Below are 15,665 nucleotides of genomic sequence, written 5' to 3'. Positions count from 1 at the left end.
CTGAGGCCAGAGCTACCGGCTTCTGGTAGAAATGGGCAAAGCCTCGCTGGTCTTAGTAACGCACTGTTTAGAAGGGGAAGGGGGGGGCAAAGCTGACGCAGAGAGGGAGGGTCAAAGTTTGATCAGGGTTACATCAACCCCTAAATCAACCGCTGCATGGCAGGAGATGTACAGTAACGGTCCACGTCAACACCTGGACATTCAATATAAACAAGGCAAACACAAAACATTAGTTCATCCCTCCCCCGTAACCTTGGCCAGTTCCCATAATCACCCATCCCTGGTGCGCAGATAAGCCAGGAGGGCTTCGTTCCCATGGTAACGGGACTTAGTAACAGTCTAGAAAGCTGCTTCGAAGGTGCTTGGGGCTCAGAGGACTCTTTGGGAGGGAAACACTCCTCCTCAAAAACACTCTGTAAAGGCCAAAGGAAAGAAATGGATGGAAGAAAAAGGCAGAGCAAAGGCAAAAAAAAAAAAGAACAAAAAGAAAGAAATGGGTAAAACAACGGCGGGCGACGACATGGAGTTTACACCGTCTGGGTGGGGACGGGAACAGGGGTTGGAGTCAGGGCGGGCTGCTCCTCCGAGACCTGTACTATCTGTGTGGCAGTGACAGTCGGAGCGCACTCAGCCGGAGGCGTGGGAGAGCGGCTGCTGGGAGTCGGGGTGGGGGCGGAGGCCGGGGCGGAGGCCGGGGCGGAGGTGAGGACAGTTGTTGTAGAGGCGGTGCTGGAGGTAGAGGCGGAGGCCGGGGCCGGGGCCGGGGCCGGGGCCGGGGCCGGGGCCGGGGTGGAGGCCTGCACCGGGGCCGGGGCCGGGGCCGGGTCGTCGGCCTGGGCGGGGGGTTCGGAGGAGGCGGCGGCGGCGGCGGTGGCTCGGGGCGCGGCGGGCTTGTTGTAGTTCATCTTGAGGATGTGCTGCTGGAGGTGCCTGATCCAGTCCTCCTGCACCGACAGAGGGCCGTGGAACTCCACCTCGCAGAACCTGACACAGACGCAACACAATACCTCCTTTAAGATGTAACAATAATTGCAACATTTACTGTCGGCTCGGGCAAAGTTTGCACGCACACAACGAAACGCGACACAAACTGACATTGTCAAATTCGGCGCAGCAATCCTCCTTAGGGAGCAGCCATTTTCGTTCAAACTTTTGTGCTGCAGCGATATCAGAACTTAAGCGCTCATTCATACTGCCTGAAAATCCCAAATGGTTCGCTATTCTCAATATAGTGCATTAGCAACTAAAAGTAGAGTGCTGCTTGGCAGGCGGGGGGGATTGCTGCTTGGGGATTAAGGGACTATTTAAAACTCAGCCAGACAGTTCTCATAATGCTGGTGTCTCAAAATTTCTCATGCCCAGAACCCTGAAAAATTATTCTTAATTTCTCCGAGGACGCCGCCGGACCCTTGGTGAGGCCCGGGTCCCCGGGTCTCACTTGGAGAGCCACCGCTATAATGTGCAGGTCGGCAGTGGATCGCTCACCGGCACTTCAGGGTGTAGAACTTGCCCACGAGTTTGACCAGCGGGTAGGAGGGGGGTTTGGGAACCAGGGCGGGGACGGTGCCGGTGCGGGGGGGCTTAGGGGGGCCGCTCTCCCTCTCTGCTCCGTCTGGGCAAGACGGGTGCTTCAAGGGCCGTCGCTCAAAACCTAGGTGAGAAGAGTAAACAGAGACGGTTGTACTGGTGCACATTAGAGTGACACCAAGATACTGGTTTGTCGATATATGGGGCCAATATTGGCCTTTCCTTATAATAATATCGGATATCAGCCAGTAATGTTGTCCACTGTCGATATGATGGAGGTTCCTCCCTGACAACATATACAAAAAAACTGTCTGTAAAAACTCCAAAGATGTTTTTCTTTCTACAATTTAATTGTTTAATTATAGTTTTTTTGTAAAAAGAAATTTTGATTTAAAGGCCTAATGTATAACAGAGTTTCCCCTACCGTTGAACAACTGAAAATATGGTGAGTAGTATGGGATTCAAATGAATTCAAAGGGAGAAGAGAGTTTTAGTGTCTCCCACGGTCTAAATTTTGTTTCAGAGGCTTTTCCACCCTGCCAAGAATACAATTTTGAAGGAAAACACTGAATATTTGGATTTTTTGGCATGAAAATAGTCAATTTTAAAGATATTGAATAGCAGCACAAAATATCATGCCATATCATGGCGACTTTGGGTTGGGTTGAACCCAAACATAAACCTCTGGAGGAAGTGTGTATTTGGTGTGTACGTGTTCAAAACTTGGGCAAGAAGAAGAGCAAACAGATGTGGCTGTATTGACAAAGTGAGTGTTTGGTGTGTTTGTATATGTTCATGTGAGCGTGTGTGTGTGTGTGTACACGTGTGAACATGAGTGGGTATATGTGTCGGCACATGTCCGTGAGCGAGCGAAAAGAGAGCAAGAACATATAGAGCAGCCTCACTTACCTCGGGGCAGGCGGACGTTGAGCTCGCTGCGTGCGACCTGGGCCTGGAGCGGGAGGCCGCCGGAGTGCCGCAAGGGGCTGGGGCTGCTACGGCTGGGCTTGAGGGGAGGGACCAGGAGGTTGGCGCCGGCTTCGCCCTCCGCTGTCCTGGAAGAACCCTGGTGGAGCTCGTGGCTCCCCGGCCGCACCAGGCTCACGGCCACAGAAGACCACTGGGAGGAGGAGGAGGAAGAGGAGGCCTTCTGGGATGAGATGGGGAGGACATGGTCAGAATCCGATGACGGAGAGAGAGGTGAGCTGCTCTTCTGCAGGGTGGGAGAACAAAGGACAGAGATTTTACCAGCGTATTAAAACAAGAGGCACTTGAGCTGCCTAATGTCCCGCCATAATCAGCATGATATATTACACACGACCCATTATGCTAATGAGGTCTTTAATTAAGCTAAATAATGCATTAATTAGCAAATATCTCTATGTCAACCTACTTTTCTTCACGTAACACATGGGCGGTATTAATATGAACTTTGCATCTTAAAGCATTAAGGAGTTATGGTAACTTCAAGAAAATATTAGAAATAAAATATAGTATTTGCTTGTTAGGATGCATATTTATGCAGTAAGATCTACTCTATAGGGGGAACCTGTGGTGTAAGTATGAAGTTTCTACCATGTATTGATGCACAGATGCACAAATGCCACCATGATGACATAATGTCCTGCATACCTTGTACCACAATGGCAGGACATAATAAGATAGGAGTATGCATGATACCCTCTCTATGATATATTGGTGTAATGCTGACCTGGACAGTTTCCCATCACACGATCAATCACTGCATGGTTCTTATAGTGGATGAAGGTCTAACAGTCCAATAAATACGGCTTAGTTGGGTTCACTTCACCAGTATAAGGAAAGCCTTACAATAAGATTACAAGGACATTTAAAAGATAATCCATTCTGTATGTGTGTCACATCACAGCTCAGGGAAAAGGGGTGACAGTGACGCAAATGCACCAGAAACTAATTCAGGAGGGAACAAAAAAAGCGTACATTTTCTTCTATCAACAGCATGCCATAATTTATCTGAAGATGAAACATAAGCTGCCAGGCACCCTGGTTACTATGGCAACTATCAAGTCAATAGCTGAGTTGTTCTGGCATCTGTCCCCACAGTGATATTTGCTGGGTGTAAAGACACAGGATCTACAGTAAGGCTCAAAGCTGTTAGACAACACGTCTGAAGCTTTCCAAGACACAAAATGTCTGTCGAGGCACCAGCTGAGGCATTTTAGATCTCCAAGCATGGAGCCTGTTCAAAGATATTGTGCTGTAAGTAAGTGTGGGAGAAAAGTAGCACAGTGTATAATAATCTATAATGTAGAGCCAAGGTGACTTGTCTTGTACATTCAGCTGCTGAACTTTGTGGGCGGCAGTGCTGTATGCGCTATAAATTCTTCCAATTTTTCATTTACAGTTTTTTTTCTAACGTACCTATTGTTTGTTGTTGCTGCTCTCTGTGCTGTCCTGTAATGACTTTGCATGTATTTATGAGTGTAGAGGTTTATATATTGTTCTTTCTTTTTTCTTTCTTTCATTCTTTCTCTTGTGCACAAGGTATGCCCAACAAAATAAATATTTCTCTTTGTTTTCCCTGACTAAATAAAGTTATTAAATGAAGTTGTGAAACCATCGACTGCCTCTCCTCACCTTCTTGAGGGTGGAGCGGTTACCCTGCATGTAGCTACGGTGCATCTCCACCACCTTCTGCGGCCTGCTGCGCATCCAAGCACTAAGCGTCTCAATAGGGGATCCGTTTACACACCACTCAGTCACACCAAACTGCCTCAGGTGGGCTCGCGCGTGGCTGGCCAGAGCCTTACGGTTCTCAAAGTAGAACCCACACAGCTCACAGCTGGCGTCTGAAGAGGATTGCCAAAAGGGGGGGGGGGGAGAAAGGGAGCCTTTTGCTAGCCATGATCGAGAATAATAAGTACAAGATGTGATTTCAGCATACCAACACCAAATAACAAAAACAAAGATTGTTGGCTTACCCTGATGTCCCGCTCCATGCTTGTCTGGGGAAGACTTTCTTTTGAAGGAGAAATCATGTGGCAGAGGTGAGAAAGTCTTAAGCTGATGGGGTGGCGAGTGGGCAGTCTCCACTGAGTGAGTCTCTTCCGACAGAGGTCTCTTCCCCAGCGGGGACACCCTGAAAAACTTCCCTGCAGGTGGGGTAGCAGATGGGCCCACTGCCCCCAAGCCCTGCTTATGGAGCCTGGACCCTGAGTGCAGCAAACTGAGGGGGGATTTACGGAATTTGGAGGACTGGTAGCCTGAGACACCCAGGCCGTCTGAACTGCCGGGTCCCCCTGTGTTCTCCCACGGGGGGCTGTTGGCTCCCTGGCTGGACTCCTTCTTCACTCCCTGGTGTGAAGGAGAGGAGGCGCACCCCCCTCTCTTGTGCATGATCTCCCTCAGGGTGTCGATGGGGGAGCCGTTGACAGACCACTCCGTAATGCCCATCTGGCGCAGGTGGGAGCGGGCGTGGCTGGAGAGGCCTTTGCGGTTCTCAAAGTATTCCCCGCAGAACTCACAACGGATGTCCCTTGTTGGCTCCACTTCGTGGGCCATGGCTAAGGAAGGACCAAAGGGAGGGAGAAAAGAGAGGAGAAGAAAATAAAATTGTTTTAAGGACCCTGCATAGCTCAATGGGTAGAGCACTAACACTGCAAGCATTAGGGGTGTGATTCCCAATGGGGCCAACCTTGCAAATATTGTATACAATGTACTGCAAAGGCACTTTGGATAAAAGTGTCCACTAAATGGTATTTGTTGTTATGATTAAAGCATGTGTCAACCGACGAAAGAGTGCATCTGCTCCTGAGACTGCAAGTATAGAAAGTTTCCTTAAATTGGTTAATAAAATCTGTAGACTTATCTATACCACTGATTTAGTAGACTATATTACCCAAGTTGAGGGGGAACACATTGTCAGAGCTGCTCCAGCTACAGTTGAGAGGTTCAGAGGAGAAGCCGCCAGATCTCCCCACCGCTCCAGGCATGGTGACCTCCAGCTGCACCGGCTCCGGCTTCAGCTTGAGTATCAGCCCGCTAGAAGAGGTGGGCGGAGCCGAGCTCGACTTCGACGCTGCGGGCTGCGGACTGGAGGGCCGGGCGAAGGCGAAGGGAAGACGACTGAGGAGAGTTGCAGAAGAAGGGGAAGAGGACGACGACAGAGGGGAACGGGGGGGTCCCGGAGAGGACGGAGGCGGAGTTTTGAGGGGCTTGAGGGGAAGGGCGCAGGGCAGACCCCGTCTCGTGATGATCTCCCTCAGGGTGTCGATGGGGGAGCCGTTGACGGACCACTCCGTAATGCCCATCTGGCGCAGGTGGGAGCGGGCGTGGCTGGAGAGGCCTTTGCGGTTCTCAAAGTATTCCCCGCAGAACTCGCAGCCAATTTCCTTTGGAGGTTCACCTGAGAGATTAAAAAATTGAACGGAAATGGACTTGAAGTAACAAAGGACTGTATCCAACCAAAGGAAACAGATATGAATATATTATTACTAGATAAGGCACAGGTTCGGCGAATGATTTCTGACTGTATAAAATGGACAAGAGCGTACTATAAACCCCGCGGCGTGGCACTCACTGTGTGGAAGGGCCATGAGCTCTCCACTACTCAGGCGGAAGACCTGCATGGAAGAGGACTTGGGACGCTTGGCAGGAGGGCCGAGCAGACAGGAGGCGGACGACGAGGTAGCTTTGGATGTGGACCCACCCCCCGCTGTGGTGACCTTGTAGAGGAGGGATGAGGATGAGGAGGAAGAGGAGGACGCGGTCAAGAGGGATCGCTTCGGGGCGGAGAGCGCGGCGGTGAGGCCCCGCGGCGGGGCGTGACCGTCGGGCTGCAGCGCGCTGGCTTTGTGCTTGAAGTCGTCGGTGTGGATGAGCTGGTTGAGGAGGTCTATGGGGGAGCCCTTGGATTCGGAGTACTCCACCCCGAAGTGCCGCAGGTGGGCTCGCGCGTGGCTGGACAGGCCCTTCCGCGTCTCAAACCAGGCACCGCACAGCTGACAGATGATGTCCTTGTTGGGGTCCACCTCCAGTGCTGCACATTGGGGAGAGATATTTTAACTAATTAAGACTTATAAAAGAACCAAAAAAGGAAAGCTAGTGAAATTAACTTTAATCCATGCATACTGAGAGTGAGCAACGCAGCTTCTTACACAGTCAGAGACAGACTTTAGTGGGGGCAGTTACACTTACTGAGGTTGAGGGGAGCATCAGTCTCCTGTGGCGCCCAGAAGGGTTTGGCTGTGATGGTGGCCGGGCCGGAGAGGTTAGAGGTCAGGCTTTTCATTCCCGCGGGCTTGTGGTCCGGGGAGCGCAAGGGGGAAGACACGGGCAGCAGGGAGGATATGGGGGCTTTCCTCACTACCGAGGAAGGGGAGCCGGAACGCGCCGGAGCCGACGGGGGCGGAGAGGCGCCGGGGGAAGGCGTCGGGGTGGAGGAGGAAGAAGGCGGCACCGCTTTCACCGCTTTGGCCAGGATGGAGAGAGGGATGGGCTTCTCGTCAAAGTCCATGTCGTCAAACTCCTCGTCCTTGCGGGGAAGGGCGGGGGAGGGCTTCTTGGCCGAAGGGGGCTGGAGGAGGGAGGTGCCGATCTGGCCGTCGAGGCCGCGCTCCTTGGTGATCTGGTAGAGGAGGTCGATGGGCGCGCCGCTGCTCTCCGAGACGCCGATGCCCAGCTGGCGCAGGTGAGAGCGGGCGTGGCTGGACAGCCCCCGCCTCGTCTCGAACTGGGCCCCGCACACCTCGCACTTCAAGTTATGGACTGCAACAGAGAGCGGGGAACAGCTGTGTGAACGACATTATAAGTCCGAGTAGTGAGAAGCCTTACATTTAGTTGAAAGCACATTTCAAAAATATTTCACAATATTTCTGACCATGCACATACTTTCAAGGTAATGTTTCATCATTTTTACAACCTGTTAGAAAAATACAAGCAGTCTGCAAAAGCAAGAGCAGGTGGCTCAAGTTCTTTCAGCTAAACCTTGGTACATCTGTGTCCGTACAACCCAAACAAAGGCAACAGATTTCCCAACAGGCATGTCACCTCACTTACCTCTTGTGTCTACATCATCACCCAGCTTGTGGTAACAATAGCAGGGGGTTTGAGGTCTTCTCATTAGCCCATAAATACATGTATCTACCTCTCCGAATTTCCCCCGGGACAACCCTCTCTGATGTGGAGTGTCGCCGTGCCTCAACACTGACCTAAGGTTAGTTTTACAATTCCTCCAGTGACAGCTACGATTAGGATTCGCCGTAGCGAAGCCAATCCCCTGTCATCACTCTGGGGTCAGCTTCCTATATTTCACTCACCCTTGGTGTCTGCATCTTCCCTGGGAGAGAGGCTGTCTCGGTCCACGCTGAACAGCCCCTTTTTCCCCGGGCTGGAGCTCAGACTGTCCAGAGCTGGGATCCGCAGCTCCTCCTCCTCCTCTTCTTCTTCTGCTGCTCCCTCCTCCTCACCTAAAATATTGCATACAATATCCCAAAAAGTGTAAAAAATGCCAGGTCAACCATTAAGTGACTGTGGATATAAATCCCCTTAAAATAAGTGATGATGCCTGAAGAGTGAATCTCTAGAATCATTTGAATGTCTGTAATGACAGAAAAAAAGTCTGTCTTTTCAAATGCATTAATGTATTTTTCGATGTCTCAAGCATAAATAAAAATGAATGTAGGGTGAAAGGCGAAAATCAACTCTTTGTCTGGTGAGCTCATTGCCTAATTTTTCAGTCCTAGTTATAACAGCGCATAATCACGTCTTCTGACTGAAGAACTGTACATGAAATGAATGCAAGTAATGAAACCCTGTCAAAAATAGAAATGATTGCACTACTGTATGAAACAAACATGGCAGTCTTAGTGCGCCGCTGCATTCCTGGGACAAAAGTGCCATTTTCTGCGACAAATCGGTAAATCAAAAGAGACGTGGAGACAGACAATGCTTTTTGTCTGGTGGGCGGCTCTGCGCTTGTCAGTTCATCTCTTGACTGTAAAAGAGCGGCGATGTGACACCTCGGAGCGCAGCGTTATAACACCACTTATTATAACCGAGACGATACAGAATAATTCGCCGTATATTTATAAAACGAAACTAAGTTGCAAAACGCCAACTTGACTTTGTATCCATTCAGCAGAGTAGCCCCACACTGAGCAACCCGATACTTCCAAGTAAAAGTGACACTTCGATTATACTTCTTTGATCCGGATAAGTTCGGATAAGATTATTGGCTATGATCACTTTCAGCTCACAAAGTGATCGTGTTGCCTGAGCGAGCCCACTATTCCGTTATTATAATAACATGCACATATGCATTCACTTGAAAGCACAGCGTGTCCTCTATCAAAAATCAAAGGAAAGTAAAATGGCGAGGATTGGGCAACTGTAGGTAATTTTAGAGATCCTGCAGCATTGAAAATACTGAACGTCATCCCAGACGTGCACAATAAAAATCGCACAGAAAATTATTCTGACAACTGGAACAACAATATTACAACAAACAAATCATCACGTTTTATCCGCGCGTGCAGAACGGTAACACCCGAAACAATGACAATGACCCGCTTTATGAGCTTTTGACATGCATGTCATGGGCTACCTGGCTGCGCGCGACATTGATTTTTTACATAGTCTCATATGATCAAGAGTTTTTAATGGCTGTTGTGTCTGGCTACAATGTGACAGACGGCAAAAGATGCGGACTGAGACGCGCAGTGCAACAATGTAGCCGCCGTGTGATCCGAGGGCACCCGGTGCACAGGAATTACAACGCGCGGTACTCACCGGTCAGCAACCGCAGTGCATCGGACTCCCGGCAGCTGAAGCCAGACAGTTTTTCCGCTATTGTTTGGGTCTGCGGGGAGGTGGAAGCAGCCATTTTGCCCCCATATGCACCGCTAAGCTAAGGCGTGACCAATCGAGTGGAGGCGGAGGTTGGGATAAATGCACCGAGTGCCACATCAACCATGGGCATCAGGGGCTCTCTCACACACACACTGTAGGGCTGATTTTCTTAACAACCACATCCTGATCCAAACACTCCACTCCACACACACTCACACTCAGTGCGGTGCAACCCAGGACAGCCAAACGTTTTTATTTGTAATGTAAAATACTAGTAAAGAAGAGCCAAGTACACATGAAGACAGTAATAACATCTGAACCCACATTTCCCTGTGGCATGCTGCTTTAGTTATAATAGTCTCCTTCTCAAGCCTCTTGACATGAACTATATTCCTGTGCCAAGTTTAAATTGCACACTGACAGGATCACCAACTCACTATCAAAGACATCAAACAGCAACCAAAACAGTAACTCTACAACCAATAAGCAATGTACATTTCTAAAAAAAAAAAACTACTACTACTGAGGATGGATCAGTAATCAATAATGGAAACTTACCTTCAGGCTCTTCTACATCATCCTCACTCTTCCAAGCAGGAGGAGAAGCGGAGGGCAGCGGGTTAGAAGCCGTAGCACTCGGTACGCTTTCACTCGTGTCCTCCTCCAGCTTCACCTCTATGATTTCCTCCCCTTCCTCCTCTAGTTTGTTCTCCTCCTCCTCGCCCTCCACGAGCTGCGAGCCGGGGCTGCGCGGGGGAGCCGTGGGGATGACCAGGTCCGGCCTGCTGGAGAACAACTCCCTCAGGATGTGGATGGGCGAGACGGTAACGTCCCAGTTGGTAATGCCAAAGTCGCGGAGGTGGGCCCTGGCGTGGCTGGACAGGCCGGCCCGGGTGTCAAAGCCGGCGCTGCAGAACTCACAGCGCATCACACTGAATGTGTCGGGGTCAAAGTTGGCCACTGCGGGGAGGACAGGGGGTACAGGTCAGAGTTTGGACATCTGACTGAAGTTGTATGAATGCATTACACCTTGCACTACTACAGCTCATGTTTATCTGCTAGGCCCCTGATACTGTCACATACCCCACATCAATTTCACTACACTCCAGTCATATCTTAAGGAGAAAGGCAACAGCAAAGGCTTTGCTTGTCCTGCGTCTGCCGCACAGAAACATCTATTCAGACAACATCTTAACAGCCTAAAGAGATATATGCGTAACGAGATGCTGACCTTTTTTCTTCTTCTTCTGGTAAGAGAACTTCTTCTCAATCGCGTTAACTTCCTCGGGGGATATGAAGTGACGCACATTGTAGCTGACGCCCACCCGGTTCAGGTGGCCCCTCACGTGATTGGCAAGTCCGATGCCATTATGGAATCGATCGGGGCAGTAGGGGCATTTCCTCTCCACGCTCTTCAGAGCTCCCGTCTCCTCGTCAATCTCGTCCTCGTCTTCATCCAAGATGCCCTCTGACAGGAAACGTCGCATTTGTTCCTCATCAACGTCGTCGTCGTCGCTGTCATTTTCAGCAGAAGCAGCGATGACCCGATTACTCCTCCGCAAAAAGGAAACCTTTCCATCTTTCTCCACTTCCTGCTCTTCTTCGTCCTTCAAACTCTTCTCAGGGGAGAATGATATTGTAGCGCTCTGATGTGTTGAAGAGTCATCTAGAAAAAAAAAAAAATCAAAGATGCTATTGAAATTGAAACTGTATCAGTTCACGAGGCTGCATAACTCCAGTAATATGTGCCTCTGAGTTTTTGGATGAGCACTCCTGTAATTTTGAGATGTTCCAGATTAAATGATTGGACATTTGACAAATGCCTTGGACTGATGTTTGACCCAGGACACCATTTTTTTTTTAAGATTTAAAAAAAAATTACACTTGGCCAAGAGGGAAATTACATGAAACCCATGACTTTATTACTTGTATTATTGACTTTGACTTGTAATGACTTGATTACCATATCTCAACATTATCATATCTATCTATTTTTTAAATTAATGTCTCTGTTACCTTTTGACATCACTTAAGAATCAAGTAAGGGTGACCAGTGTTTGAATGAGGAGTGATGGTGTTCTTATTATACAATTAGTAGTCTCACCTAGGTTGGATCTTGCTCTGGTGTGTGGTTTCAATCCCCTGGGTGAGTCTGTCTCTTTTCGGGTCAGCTCAGTGTCAGTGTTCCGACCTTCATCCTGTTCATCTTCACTCTCAGGCAGCTTGTTGCCATCCAGTCTGGGATGAAACTGGGCCAGATCGGTCCAATCCTTCGCCCTCCTGTTGGGTCTCCTGTTCCCAATGCACTTGAAGACCAGCTCCCTGGTTGGGCGCGCTGCAGCACTGTTTGGCGTATGGTGCACCAGGGTGCTGTCCTCCATGGCAGTGACTCCTTGCTGGCTTTTGCCCTCCAGGGCACTGGTCAGGGATGTGGATCCAGACCCAGAGAGACGGTCAGAATCTGGGATAGATTTTGAAATTGGAGCACCCACGCTGGATCTTGATTGCTGGCCCATCTCCTCAGCCCATGTCCCACTAATGGAGGCCTGTCCTGGGTGAACTAGTTTCTGGTGTTCCCTTAATATGGTTAGACTGGGGGTCAGGAAGGCACAATGACCACAGGCCAGGGAAGCGGACGCCAAACATGATGGGGAACCCGGGGTTAGCGAGTCAGCCTCGACAGTAGGAAACTTTGGCTGGAAGCATGGGGAGGTGCGCTGGAGAGCAGGTTTTTTTCTGTTGTGGGTCTTGGCATGATTAGCCAGTGCCTGGGAAGTTCTTGTGCTGAAGTTACACTTGGTGCAGACATAGCGGCGGCGACTGGCAGGAACAGCTCGGGCCCGAGCCGGGGTTCGAACTGAATTTGGTGGAGGGGTAGGAGCGGGGTCTGAGTCAAGAACTGCCATTGGGTCTGAGTCCAGTGTTGAAATTGGGACTGGGGACAGAGTTGGAGTGGTGACTACTTCTGAGTGTGACTCTTTGACTGGAGTTGAGACTGGGCCTGGTTCTTGCACCACTGCCAGGTCTGGGCTTATATGCTCCATCACCTTACTGTCCACCTTCTGCATCTCCTCTACCTTCCCATTTTCATTCAGTTTCTCGATCTCCTCCAGGATCTTCTCCCGGGACTCCTGGTGCCTCCTGTGGTGGTCTGCCAGCGCCAGCCGATTAGGCAGGTTCCATCCACACTCAACACACCGGAAACGGCCACCCTTTGCTAAACGGTCCCTCCTGCCCCCCCCCGACCCACTTTGACAGTGCTCAGTCATGTGCTCCTGCAGGTGGATCTGCTTTTTGAAGTAAATGCTACATTCCACACAGGTGAAGATGTCTTTACCTGGCTCTGCCTCACTCTCTTCTTCTTTGCCTCCTTCGCCTCTTTCCCCTCCTCCAACATTTTCCTCTTCAAACTTCACTGGTTCCTCCGCTGATTCCTCTCTGAAGTTCACCTCCTCAAAGTCATAGGCCTCTCCATCTCCACTCAGCTGTGCTGGCTCTGCAGTTTTTGATCTTTGAGGACCCCCTCTCGCCCGCCTCCCCGTCTCAGGCAATGTGCGCTGCCAGGTGCCGAGGCCAGAGAAGGGTCTGAGCAGGACCCTCTTCTTCCTGCACCGCTGGATGAATGTGCAGTGAGCCCAGGGGGCTGGAGGGGGACTCTCAGGGTCTGAGTCTCCAGGGAAAGTGTATACATCTCTCTCAGGCTCCCTGGTGTCTTTTCCCTTGTGTCTTTTCTTTCCCTCACTATTGTCCTCCTCCTCCCCCTCCTCCTCCTCCTCCATTTGGCAACCGTCCTTTGGTTTTACTTTAGACAGAAACAGCTCAGCGCTCTCTGATACATTCCAGACTTTGCTGTCTGCCACTGTGAAGAGAAAAAAATAAGTATTATTAATAAAAGGTGCCTTTTTAAAAAATGTAAAAAAAAGTGTGAGGGCAGTTTTTTCTTCCTTCCTTATGGTGCTTACATTCTGTTGGGCCAAGCTGAGATGTATTTGGCTCCTCCTTTGTGCTCCCATTGTTTTCGTCCTGCTCCTCCACAGGGCTGGATTTGTCACTCTTACTAAGTAACTGTGGTTTTTCGGGTGCTTGGTCATCCTCACTATTGAGTCTGGGCAAAATAAAAAAAACAAAAAACATTTTGGATGTGGTTATCACAGAGTCTAAATGACACGGTCACTCTGTGGCAATTACAGTACTGTTGTTGCCAAACACTGACTCCACCACCAGTTCTAACAAGTGGGTCAACACCTCTGTCTGAAAATAAGTAAAAATTACAGATCAGATGTTACCTCATTTATAAACTGGTGCGGCTTATTGCTCGATGGATTACAATAATTCTGTGATCTGCCTCTGTGATGTCTCCCTTGCTGTCTTTTCGATTTAGTTTGTCTTTCTCGTGAACTGTCTACCAATCTCCCGGTCACCACCACCTGCTATCCTTCCTACCTCCCTCTCACCTGAGTCCAGAAGAAGGGGATCCTGGGCTGTGAGCAGCCAGACCATGAGGGTTAGAAAAGTGCTGTAGCTCCTCCTCTGACACACAACAGCACACACAAAACACACAACAACAGGAACATCACTTCACAGCTCTGCAGCTCACAGTTAAAATCCACAGTCAAAAATACAGTGCAAGTTACAAAGAGAAAGAGATGCGAGAGAGAGAGTTCTGACTACAAGCAGACTGCAGGACATTTAAAACAATATCAAAGTGACAACAACAATAACAACATTACAGGTATTGCCTAGCCAAAAAACAAACAAACACTGATGGCACTGTATATTAGCTAGGTTCAGTATCATACATCTTAGTACTGTGCGACCCATTTCTATTCATGACCAGTGGGCAGTAGTAGATATTAAGCGGTGTATATTTTGTTACCGTCTAATGTTTCTTTCTCGGAGTCCGAGTCCCAGGTCAGGGAGGAAGGAAAGGCTGAGGACCTGAACCTCCTCTGTGCGCTCCTCCCTGGATCGGCCCGGGGCAGGGGGCCCTCGGTCTGCTCCAAGCCCTCATCTCCAGCTCGGCCCCATGGGCTTCTGCAGGACATCAGCTCCTCTCTCACGTTTGGAGAACATGAAGACTGGCGCTGACAATTACAAAACAACAACCAATTACAAATCTTGTTGTGGGACGATGGCAATGATGATAATAGCATCGTGGACGGGATGAGCTGTGATTTGGATTTTGAATAAAACACTGAGATGTCAAAACAATGAGCAGTTGCGTATTCCATTTTACTGTGTACAGCATTCACACCTGAACAGTGTTTGACCAACCTTCTGCCTCAGCCTTGATCTTACCTGTAAGGTGCGGTTGTGGAAGGTGGGGGCGACGGAGTTTTGTGCTGAGTAGGAGGGTGGGGGCCCATAGCTGGTCCCTGGGGTGAGGGGCTGCCCCTCTGGCTCCATGGTCCCCCCAGAGCACAGTATGGAGTCCCACTGGTGACCAGCCTGCCTACATTGTGCAGCCTCCTCTTCTTCTACGCTCACGTGGATACATGCACACATAAATAGACGCAAACACAAACAGTAAGTTTGTCAGGGTTGAAAAGTTGTTCCCCTTTACTTTCATATGATCACACAATGTGTCCAGAGGGTAGAGTCAGACTGACATTACATAGTAATTCACAAACAAAATATTTTGTAAAATATAGATTGTTGTTGAGTGACAAATCCAATGGCATATCAGAGAATAAAAGTGTCAAATCTGCAGAATCGACTGTGTTTCAACTGTCCCCCACAGCTGCAATGTTCGGACTGTCTGACCTATTTTCACAATATGTCTGGTGTTAAACGAAGAATGAAATGGGGCGCCCAAATGGTTACATAAATAAGTGGCCTTTATATTCAGGCCCATGTCCTCTCTTGCTGCCCCTACTAAAAAGCAGGAAAATGCTCGGGTACATCAAGGTGTCCCACGGGTTAGCCGCTGCTTCTTCAGAGGACGTGGCTGATATCGATCCAACCGCTGTCAGGTGACCAATACAACAATGTATCCATGCACAACGCCTTTTACACCCAAAACGCCCATAAACTGCTGTTTTTGTGTGCAAATACTCACTGAAAACGGCCTGGTTTGCGGGTCGCAGTGAACGGCTTGCTGTTTATGCACCGTTCGTCATACTCCGAGCACGGAGCTTAGGCTTTACGCCCCGAGACGATGCATGCCAGAGGGGCTTTCAGTCTTCCCTTCCACTAACTTGCTCCTTTATCGGCGCTCAGGTTTTTGCATGAATCCCTTGAAGATGCCAGGCACAGGACTCCATGTTATTTGGCTTGCAGGCACGCCACGGCTGCGTACGTAACGTCGATGG

General features: G+C 49.6%; 1 protein-coding gene across 1 annotated transcript; it reads right to left on the bottom strand.

Moving 5' to 3' along the window:
* Nucleotides 1-527: 527 nt before the first annotated feature.
* On the bottom strand, nt 528-14,760 carry wizb (WIZ zinc finger b). Its single transcript, XM_071531262.1, has 18 exons — nt 14,653-14,760; nt 14,231-14,438; nt 13,809-13,884; nt 13,317-13,459; nt 12,771-13,213; nt 11,459-12,707; nt 10,586-11,020; nt 9,913-10,314; nt 7,824-7,973; nt 6,703-7,272; nt 6,086-6,544; nt 5,405-5,911; nt 4,827-5,069; nt 4,488-4,787; nt 4,144-4,355; nt 2,437-2,740; nt 1,486-1,651; nt 528-984 (listed from the first exon to the last, which is right to left on the bottom strand). The coding sequence occupies exons 1-18, from the start codon at nt 14,758-14,760 to the stop codon at nt 528-530; spliced, it is 6,432 nt and encodes a 2,143-aa protein (XP_071387363.1).
* Nucleotides 14,761-15,665: the final 905 nt, after the last annotated feature.

The sequence above is a fragment of the Centroberyx affinis genome, unplaced genomic scaffold, assembly GCF_046629955.1.
Source record: "Centroberyx affinis isolate AG114_WGS23_722 - 3 ecotype Tasmania unplaced genomic scaffold, CSIRO-AGI_Caff_v1 ptg002059l_1, whole genome shotgun sequence".
Classification (NCBI taxonomy): domain Eukaryota; kingdom Metazoa; phylum Chordata; class Actinopteri; order Beryciformes; family Berycidae; genus Centroberyx; species Centroberyx affinis.
This window is presented reverse-complemented; position numbering and strand designations above follow the sequence as displayed.